At 34.4% G+C, this 11096-nt stretch overlaps 1 protein-coding gene across 6 annotated transcripts in view; it reads left to right on the forward strand.

Moving 5' to 3' along the window:
- Window positions 1-11096, forward strand: part of Relch (RAB11 binding and LisH domain, coiled-coil and HEAT repeat containing) — a 117740-nt gene that overhangs the window by 88892 nt on the left and 17752 nt on the right. For 4 of the 6 annotated variants that reach the window (XR_003850743.1, XM_008840647.3, XM_008840648.3 and 1 more), the window contains exons 21-25: window positions 548-654; window positions 2123-2222; window positions 6651-6733; window positions 7537-7600; window positions 9327-9465. Coding sequence is in view for 4 of the 6 variants with exons in the window: in XM_008840647.3 (XP_008838869.1) it covers window positions 548-654; window positions 2123-2222; window positions 6651-6733; window positions 7537-7600; window positions 9327-9465 (493 nt within the window). In the remaining 2 variants the exon portion in view is untranslated. Of the gene's footprint in view, window positions 1-547; window positions 655-2122; window positions 2223-6650; window positions 6734-7243; window positions 7327-7536; window positions 7601-9326; window positions 9466-11096 lie in introns of all 6 variants that reach the window. The other 2 variants (XR_003850744.1, XM_008840650.3) reach the window with 2 other exon arrangements.

Genomic DNA, 11096 nt, shown 5'->3' on the forward strand with positions numbered 1-11096 from the left:
TTTTTTTTTTACCGCCAGGATATTATAGTTTCTTGGAAATCAATTTTCTACTCTTAGAAAGGTAACAGTTTTCGTAGTCTGTATTTAACTGTATATAGGAAATTTCATGGCAACTAAAATAGTAATGTAAATAAAATGTACCTTAAATCAGGACTAACCAATAAAATTTTTTACAGTAATAGAATAATCTATATTGAGTTCTTCAATAATGTGGATACTGCTATATGTGGCTATTAGGCATTTGAATTGTAGCTACTAAGGAACTGAATTTTCTGTTTTACTTAATTTTTCATTAACTGAAATACAAATAATCATGTGGCTAGTGGCTATCTTTTGAACAGCAGAGGTCCAAGTCAATCAGTAATATAGTCTGTCTTCATACCACTGATGACCATAGATATGTTTAATAAATATCTTCAAATGAAATAGTTTTCTAATTAGGATATGTTCCCTTATGTAGTAACATTTTCTATTTAAAAATAGGTAATTATGGCCTTTAGTTCTACTCAGCTGCTTGGAGATTCATTATCAACATTCTCCCTTTTAGGAAGAAGACCGAAAACTGTTAGTTGGGTTCTTAGAAGATGTAATGACTCTTCTTTCATTATCTCATGCTCCTCTGGATAGCCTGAAGGCTTCTTTTGTGGAACTTGGGTAACACATTATAGCTTATAGTTTTGTTTTGTTTTGTTTTAAAGCATATCAAAGAAAAAGATATAAGATTCAGGAAATAAGAACCAAAGAGGGAAGGCCCAGGATGATGGCAATGGGAAGTCCCACTTTAAGAGTTTTAAAGCAGATGAAAGAGCAGCCACCCAGACTGAAGCAGGACAAAGAGTTCCAGAAAGAGGGGAGGAAAAGGGTTTCAACAGCTAGAGAAGAAAAGTAGTAAAAAAAAGCATTGAATTTTTTTTAAAGCGTGTATAGTTTTCCAGATAGATTCATAGCATGAATGTATATTTTAAGCCTAATTATACAAAGATTGGCTTAAAGAGGATTTTTTTAATTTTTCCTCTGGTTCTGGTTTTGCTTGTTTGGACATTCTTAATATTTTGTAATCATTGCATTGTAATTTTTAAATGAGATAAAAGTGCCGACTAGTTTTTTCTTTGAAGCTGTAGGAAAAATTCACTCAAGTATTTTTAAAAATGGTTTCCTAGAAATGGAAAAGGAGCCTCTGTTGAAAGCCAATATTTTGGACTCCTTCAATTCCTATTGGCTTGCTTATCTTGCTCCTATTCACATTTCATGGTTGCCAAATACTTCTCTCTCAGTCTTTCTTTTGTGGTATTAGGGATTGAACCTTAGTCCTTGCACATGCTAGGCAAATGCTCTCCCACTGAACTATAATTCTAGCCATTTTTTTGTGTTTTTTTGGGGTTTTTTTTTTTTTTTTAAGATAGGATCTCACTTACTTGCCTCAGCTGGCCAGTTGGCCTTAAGTTCACTTTGTAGCCCAGGCAGCCCTTGAAGTAGGGCTCCTCCTGATAATCTCCCAAGAAACAGATTATAGACCTAGACCACCAAGACCAGCTTCTTTCTCGGTCTTGGCTGAAAACATGCTCAGCTAGTTCATGCATTTGTTAATAATACTGTCTTATATTAAGATAAATTTCACAACCAACAGAGTCTTCCATATAGATACCTTGAGTTGATCTTCCTTAATACTACAACCATGACAAAACAGGCTATGTACTACTCATCCAGTGTTTATAGATGTAGAAAGTAAAACATGCAGAGGTTATAACTTCCTCATTTAATTCTTACTGCAGGGTAATTGCATACTTTCTCATAAAGAATTATCTTTCTTTTTTTTTAAGATAGTCTCACTGTGTTGTGCAGACTGGCCTGGAATTTGCAATCCTTCACCCTTTACCTCTTATGTTCTAGAGTTATAGGCATGCACACTATGCCCAGCTTCATAGATCAATTTTATTTTTATATATAATTTTGGGTTTTATGCTATTAAAAAGATAACTTTTCTTTCATAGATGCTAACAGTATGATTTATCATTAATATGCCATGTATACATGTCATAAATGTATATATTCATATGTATAGTGTTTTCAATATACCAGTTAGACACATGGCCTCAATTTTAACATTGTTATTTTATTGCAGTGCAAATCCAGCCTATCATGAGCTATTGCTTACTGTTTTGTGGTATGGCGTTGTCCACACTTCAGCGCTTGTCAGATGTACTGCTGCTAGAATGTTTGAGGTATGTCAGCATTTGTCTGTTGGTTCCAGTTATGATTGTCTTTGGAAAAGGGAAAGTGTTTTGTTTTGTTTTTTAGTTTTAAATATTATGTATATGCATATATGTGTTTTGTGACATTGAACACTCTGCAGTTGTGTACTGTGTGATGGGGCAGAACTTTAGCTTTGACATATTTAGGAATATTTTCTAGCTTTATTGGTTCCTTACATGTTATTTTCAGTTCCATTTCTCTCTTTTTAACTTTAATTTCCATTCTATTAAATCTTCCTAATTGTCCTTTTCTATGTACTGAGGAAAATAACTACTCAAGTTAAAGCAATATAGCACATTGTTTAAGTTGTTGTATTCATTAGTAGTATTCCAATACAAATATTTGTAATTATTGTATTCTCTCATGTATCATATCTGGAATAACACACCTATTCATTTACTCCCCATAGCTTATAACACAGGCAGTTATTCATATAGTATACCTCAATTTTAACTTGCTACCTAAGTAGTATAATATCATTTGTATCCATCAGGTAGCAAATTATGTTCTAGACTAGTTAGTATATTTGGATATATACTTGTTTTTAGAACTTGGAATACTCAGTTGGTTTGTGTTTCTTGGTGCTGCTGATTCTTACCGTAGGGCCAGGCTACCTGGGTTCAGTTTCCATCTTTTCTACCTAGTGACTTTGTTAATTACTTGGACAGATTTGAACTTCTCCCTACATTAGTTTTCTCATCTACAATGTGAAAATGATGGTAAAAAGTATCCAAGGGTTTTTCTTAATATTTCAGTGAGTTAGTGCTTGTAAAACACTTAAAATGGCGTCTGGAATATAAAAGCGGTAATAAATGTTAAGTATCATATCACTTTTTTCTAATTTGGGTGATTAGTTCACAAATAATATAATAGTACAGGGAATGTATATTTATCTAAAATAAAACTGTCCCTTTTTGCATATGATTCGTAAAATGTTTTAAAGCATTTATTTCCATAAGAAGAGTTAATTCCAATCTTTTAGAATTTCTTACAGTTTAAGATAAATTGCAGTTAGACAGATAAATAGTGATATATTTAAAATATTTGCTTTCTCTAATTTTTCAATAAATACATAAATTAGATTGATTAAATCTAAATAAATTCCATCAGTACTCAGGAAATTGAAAATCATGTCCATAGCATTTCTTTTTAAAGATCTATAATCAAGAGCTCTTTGTTGAGGTCAACACCAAAGTAAATTTGATTATTAATTGTGTTAGAAAGAGGACATTACCACAAAAAAAAAAAAAAGTCTTTCTTCATTCCTCTCTCCCCCCTCAAAGAAAAACGTGTCCTGAAAGTGAAGAACCTTCCTTAATACACTCTATGGAATTTTACCCTGAGACCTAGAAACTATTTCTTTCTCTTGAATGCTTATTTTCTAAATATATGTATGTTCTGAAGAAGCATACCATATGAACGAAAATAATTTAGATAAATACAATGTACACACACACACACACACACACACACACACACCCTTACCCTTTATTCCTGTGGCTTTTATTTTTTGTCTAGTTTTCTGTATGTCACTTTTGGTTACGATGCTTACTGTCATTGCTTGTCTGAAAACTATACCTATGCCTATGCAATTTTCAGGTTGATTATGAGCTTCTGAATCTGAAGTATTTTTTCCAAATCCATTATGAATTTGAGGGCTACTAGGTGGATACCTTGATTAGTATTTAGGATATATTAAAAGTTGTCAGTAAGAGAAAGTTCCTTTTGGTCAGTGATCCTCATTTTGGGGAAAATGAGGCTAAAAATTATATATGTTTAGAAGATTTCTTTTGATATTAATGCTATGTAATTTAGAATTATGCCTGCTTCCCTCAAAATGTGAGTGCATCAAAAATAAAAACCTAGAAAAACAGGACAAAGCCGGGCATGGTGGCGCATGCCTTTAATCCCAGCACTCGGGAGGCAGAGGCAGGTGGATCTCTGTGAGTTCAAGGCCAGCCTTGTCTACAGAGCAAGTTCCAGGCCAGCTCGGGGGCTACAGGGAGACCCTGCTTCAAAAAGACAAAAAAAAAGCACCACTAAAATTGCCTTTTATTTTAGAAATGTGGTATTAGGGGCTGGAGTTTTTACTCAGTAGAGTGCTTGCCTAGCATACACAGGGTTCTGGGTTTGATTCCAGTACCACATAAAACTGGGTGTCTGTGGTAACACATGCCTGTAGTCACAGAACTTAAACAGGAAGACCAGAAGTTCAAGGTCATCCTCTTCGTGAGTTCAAAGTCAGCCTGAGCTAGATGAGCACCTATTTCTAAAAATGTACAGAATAAAATAAAAGAAAATAATAAAAGTGATATTTAAAACTCTTGAGAAGTGAGAAATAGATATACCCAGAACCTAATGTGAAGTACATACTGAAACTTAACACAAATTTCGCTTCATTTTTAGATAGCAGGACACATCAGGGCAGCATAATGAAGTTTATATTGTTCTCATTGTTAAACAAGAATCCATGTCTTATCCTTTGAAATAGAAAATTAATGAAATTATTTTATGGGGGCAATTTAATGACTTCCATGTTAGTGACTTTCTAGAATCACAGCTCACAGTAAAGAATTTTTACATCACATAACCATTTCTCATATCAGTCATGAGGTAATTGAACTATATCATTACACCATAATGCAAAGAAGGCATGAGCATCAATTGAGCCAGGCAAGATTATGAGTCCATTTTCGGACTCTACTATTTATTAGCTCTAAAACCCTAAACAAATGAACTTCATTTCTATAAGCCTCAATTTCTTCATCTACTAAAATACTGATAATACTTGTTTTGCCAGGCCAAAAGATACAGTGTATAAAATATGTAATAAAAGTTCTTAAATTTGCTTGCTAATTTTCTGGTTTAATTTAAAAAAAATGATCTTAAAAATTCCAAAACAATAAGAAATTGTCCTCTAAATTACTTTCTTTAAATACTTTCAGTAGACATGAGATAGCAGACGTTTCAGAATATGTCTTAATGATTCAAACTGAAGCTACCTTACAGTACCAAAAAGAAAGTTTTACTTGACAGAATTTGAACTTCTTTGTATTATTTTTCCTTCCTGAACTCTGTAGCATTAATATAATAACAAGATTGTCATTATTTTCTACCTAGTTATTTGGTTTTTAATAAATTATTTCAGATACTGAAGATCATAAAGTGAGTCAGTTGATAAATGGTAACAGATCACTGCAAAATTAAGTATCATCATGTAATGTCAGCTATGCCTTCTCTCATATTATGTAAGAGGAGTGCCAGCATGTAAACAGTAATGATTTTAAATGATACAAAATTCCATGTGTGTTGATCTTGTATGAGGGCTGTTAAGTGAACAGATTGATTAGCATTTAGGATTAATTTCTGCTTACATTCTAAATTTGAGGGAGAAAATTATCCTCAGTAATCTTTATAAAAACAAAATATACTCTTCAATATCCTCTTGTTTTGTAAATTTGCCTTGGTTACTAAATGAATTATTTTAATGAGTGTTACAGAGACAGATTAATTCTATTCATATTTATTTAAGCTTTTAGAAAAATACAAGATAACTGTTTAGAGATGAACAAACCAAAAAATGTAATTATTTCTTTTTATAAAAATTCCAAATCATATATTCTCAAATAGTCAGAATAATTCAATTCGTTTCTTGAATGAATACTCCTTTATCATGTGCAGTACTTATTGCTTGCAAATCAGTAGCACAATGGTCCTTTGATTTAGGCTAGAACCTCAGCATTTTCAGATGAGAAAACTAGTTTCAAGGGATTTTGTAATATAAGACTCCAGGTCTGCTAGTGTAGGAGAATTGGAATTTGAACCCAGAGCTGACTCACATGTCTAACAATGTCTCTAAATTAAATGATAAAGCTGTGTGACTTAAAAGGTCGGGGATTTTACTATATGGTTTTTAAATATACTTGCTGTAGATAGTCAGAAGCAGTTTAGTGATGACTGCAAACCACTTCAGTTTGGTTTAAAAACAATCCAGTTTGTACCTTGTTGGTCATAATAAAATCATACCCAGTTGGCTTTAAGAATGGTAACCATAATATTCAAGATATATCCTTATTTGAGATTCTTTTAAGTAAATAAAATTATACTTTACATTTTAATTGAAGTTGGAAATTGCATGGAGTCTTTGACCAAAAGGACAAACTGCCATCAAATTGGTGACAGAATCTTTTTGTGGACTGCTAAGCTTTTGAAGCTTTATTTTCTTCCTAAGCATTCTCTGCCTTTGTAAGCACTCTAGTAGCAATATTTGCTTAGCTTCTAATTTTGGTTTTGCTTTTGTGTTTCTCTCTTCTCTTGGTTGATCCTTTCTTCTTCCCGTGGTACACTGTTTGCTTTCCATGCATCACCTGTGAATACCCCCTGTGCTGACCAATCAGCTGTTGGTGAAGGGGGTGAATGAAACTCTGGTAGCTCAGAGGGTTGTTCCTGCTCTCATTACTCTCTCCAGTGACCCTGAAATGTAAGTGTTGTCCCAGCCTTTTATGTTCAGCATTCCTTTCAAAATGTGCCTGTTGAGAAATAACCATCACACTTTAAAATTCATTGAAGAAGCACTTCAAAATAATAATATTGGATTATATGCTTATTTGATTTTAAACTTGCTTTTGATATACTCCTGGATTTGTTTGTTTTTTTAAGTTAGCCTTCACAGTAAACCTAATTTGGAGGCCATAAAATAGAAAAAAAAACAGTATGAGGAACGTTAGTAATCAGTAAGCACTTTCAAAACCAAAACATGCTGATGGACTATTTCTTCCAAGCCAAGAAAGGATGCTCTGCTAATCTCACTAACAAGTTGTTACCAGTAAGTGTAGTGGCATGAATCAAAGGCTTAACATTTTAATGTCTCATGTGGATGACTAAAGCAAGAAAGGCCAGTGAGTCTGCCTGCCCATCCTCAGTCACAGCTAACCCAGTTCTCATTCCAGTTTACCAAACCATTTTTTATTGCATGTTGACTGGTTTACAGCTGACTCTTCGAGGCATGAGTGAAGCATTAGTTGACAAGCGGGTTGCTCCGGCCCTTGTTACCTTGTCCAGTGATCCTGAATTGTGAGTTTCACAGACTGCGACCTTAAGTTATCCTGCCTGTCTTTTTGAGCATTCTTCTTGGTCTGCTTTTTAAAAGGTTTAATTTGTCATTACTAGAGACTAACATGGTATTTGTATCTTGTACTTGCTTTGATATACATTTTGATAATTCTCATGTGTTATCTCAGAGAAAGTTTCAGTTTTCTTTTTTTTTTTTTTAATTTTTAACAGCTCTGTCAGGATTGCCACAATTCCAGCTTTTGGCACCATTATGGAAACAGTTATTCAAAGAGAGGTAGGAAACAGTTGACATTTGTTTATGTCTATGTGCTGCTGACAAATTTCTGATGACATACCTCATGGTAGGGTCAGGGATCATTGTAACTTTTATGTTATTTCTTAATTAATTGTAGACCAGAGGAAGCACTCAGTATGTAAAAGCATCATAGCTTAATCCAGTAAGTGTATTTCTTTATTCTAAGAAATTATTCTGTTTCCACATGTTTAGTCTTCTCTACTAAAAAGCTAAGTGTAAGCCAGCCTTTATGTTTTATATTAAGCCTACCTGGATATTACAGTTTGGAATAATCTTTCAAATCAAGTCTAGTTCTAAAGCCTTTTATTATTCAAGAGGCCTATCTGCATAAATTCTTTTTTTTTTTTTTTTTTTTTTGGTCTTTTTGAGACAGGGTCTCCCTGTAGCCCCAACTGTCCTAGAACTCACTATGTAGACCAGCTGGCCTTGAACTCACAGAGATCCACCTGCCTCTGCCTCCTGAGTGCTGGGATTAAAGGCACGCGACACCACACCCGGCCACATTTTTGAGACAGGATCTCACTGTGTAGTCATGGCTATCCTGGAACTCACTATGTAAACCAGGCTGGTCTTGAACTCACAGAGATCCACCAGCCTCTGCTTCCTGAGTCCTGAAATTAAAGGCATGTGCCACCATGCCCAGGATACATAAATTTTTGATTGCCAATTTGCATAGATTTGAAGACTATTTTGCCACAAAACTTGAGAATTATGAATCTGTCTCAGTTTTACAAATGAAATAAGAGGGCACTTGTGTTCTGGTAACTGTATCATTGATGCTAAACTATAAAATCATCCTATAGATGGTTATGCACATCTTGTTATGGCACATATCACTATGTAAATCCTGACTTGTCTGCTTTGTTTGGCTGATTAGCAAGGTCTTCCTCCCTAAAGGGGAAGGTATTTTGATTCTGACACTAATTTGATTTCAAGTTTTTACATTCTATTCCTAGCTGCAACATTAAATGTAAGGCACTTCTCAAGACTAGTATCTGGATTTTATTCTTTTTTGTCTATTTATTTATACCGAACACCCCCTTAATACAAATGAAAGTAGCCTACAGATTAGAAAATAAATTATTTGAGGACATAGCACCCCTCAACATAAGAAATTCAATAAAATTCCTTTGTCATAGGGATTTTTATAATAAAAATTAATTTTGTTAGTTATTTTCCTTTTTATTTTTTTCTCCTTGCACTTTTTACTGATGAAGCAACAGGAAAAGAAGCACATCATTCTGCAGTGCTTGCAATCTTGGCAGAATTTCAACACGTTCTTAAATCCTAAAATAAAAATGTCTTTTAGGGAAATGTGAGTAAAATGTAAGTCATTTATGACTCATTGCTTTCAGGAGGTGAATAATTGGGTAACTTACACTATTTGAGAATTATAACTTAGATACCAAATCAGAAACTTGCCAACTTTTCCTTAAATAGTTCGAATTTTTACCATTTCTTTTTAAATTTTATTAGGGTCTATTTGTATTTTTAAAAGAAATTAAGAATTGATGAGTATAAACAGAAGTGTGAAATCTTTTCTGACAAGACTTCATAAGTATTTCATTAACACCAAATTTCTTTCATCATACTGTTCTAAAGGGAATTTACTGCTGAAAGACACGTTTACTGTTCATTGTTCACTTTAACTACACTACTCATATTTTAATATTCTATGAAATAGTAATATAATATCTCATTTAAGTTGCTAGAAAGAGTGAAAATGCAGTTGGCATCTTTCCTGGAAGACCCTCAGTATCAAGACCAGCATTCTTTGCATACAGAAGTCATAAAAACATTTGGCAGAGTTGGGCCTAATGCAGAACCCAGGTTCCGAGATGAGTGTAAGTTTCATTTTTCTACCTTTTACCCAAATTGTAAAATCAAAGTTAGAAGCTTTTTCTAGGATCTTGTCAGGTGTTAAAGCCTTGCTGCACTTTATTTTTTATGTACTTAAAAGAAAGTATTAGGGGCTGGAGAGATGGCTTAGCAGTTAAGAGCACTGACTGCTCTTACAGAGGACCAGGTTTGATTCCCAGCACCCACATGGCAGCTAAGAACTGTCCTTAACTCCAGTTCCAGGGGAATCCGAAGCCCTATTCTGACTCCTGCGGGCATTGCACAACACAGGTACACTCACATACATGCAGATAGTACATTCATACACATAAAATAAAATAAAAAATAAAGGAAGGTATTATTCTGAATTGATCACTATTGCATTTTAGTGGGTGGTTTCTTAAATACAGTTGAAAAATGTATGAAAAGTAACTCTAGATCTAAAGTTATTTTAGAAACATTTTCGATCACTGTTCATATGGTGCGTTTCCTTATCTTTACAGTCAAAAGAGGCCATCAGATTCCCCTGGAACTAGTTATTGACGGTTGTTAGCCACCATGTGGATGCTGGAAATTGAACCTGGGTCCTCTGCAAGAGCAACCAGTGCTCTTAACCACTGAACAATTTCTTGAGTGGCATTAAAGCATCCAGAAATTCTTACTCAAAAAGCACTGTGATGCTTCAGCCCTTCCAGTTTTAACAATTTGACATGCTTTATTAAGGGTCATAGGTTTGGCCATTTAAGTCAGTTTGGTTTCTAGTATAAAACTGCATTCTCTAATAGACTGTTGTATATTCAGGCTTTTAAGGTAGAAATCATCAACAAAAAATATTATTTGGACTACAATGCCCAAAAGCTTAGTTGAAGGCATGGGCATTTACTAAGCTACAAAAACACAATTATAAGATTCTTTTTTCATTAAATAAGTATATTCATAATTAGTTAGCTGACCAGCAGAAAAAGTTGCTGTTTTATTTACCAGTATGGATAGTCCCAGTGTTCAACATGTTTAGGTATCGATCCTAGTAGGAGCTCTAAAGGTAGATCAACTTCATTGAGGCGGTAATTTCTCTGTGGCAAAGAAAATAATTCCTGGCTCCTGGATTAAGGGATACCCTAAGTAATGATATGTCTTTGTGTTTTGTTTGCTCCTTGGAGTTTTTGTTTTTTAGTTTTACTTGTTTTTTGAGACAGGGTCTCATCATGTAGCCCTGACTGGCCTAGAACTAGGTATATAGAACAGGATGGCCTGGAACTGACAGATCCACCTGCCTCTATCTCTACCTCCTGAGTACTGGACTTAAAGGTGTGTACCCTATGCCCTGCCCAGAATGGGTCTTTTTAGTTTATGCCATTTTGTCATTAAAACCTCTGGATAGCGTAATATAACTTCTTTACATACACTCAAAAGGAAGATTTGTGAAATCTTAAGAATAAAGCATCTGGGGGGCTGGATAGATGGCTCAGCGGTTAAGAACACTGGTTGTTCTTGCAGAAGACCTGGGTTTGAATCCCAGAACCCACATGGCAGCTAACAACTATCCATAACTCCAATTCCAGAGAGCCTCTTCTGTCTCCACGGCCATTGCACGACACGGGTGCACTTACTTACATGCAGGCATAACACTCATATA

Source organism: Nannospalax galili, unplaced genomic scaffold (assembly GCF_000622305.1).
Source record: "Nannospalax galili isolate Female #2095 unplaced genomic scaffold, S.galili_v1.0 scaffold298, whole genome shotgun sequence".
NCBI lineage: Eukaryota > Metazoa > Chordata > Mammalia > Rodentia > Spalacidae > Nannospalax > Nannospalax galili.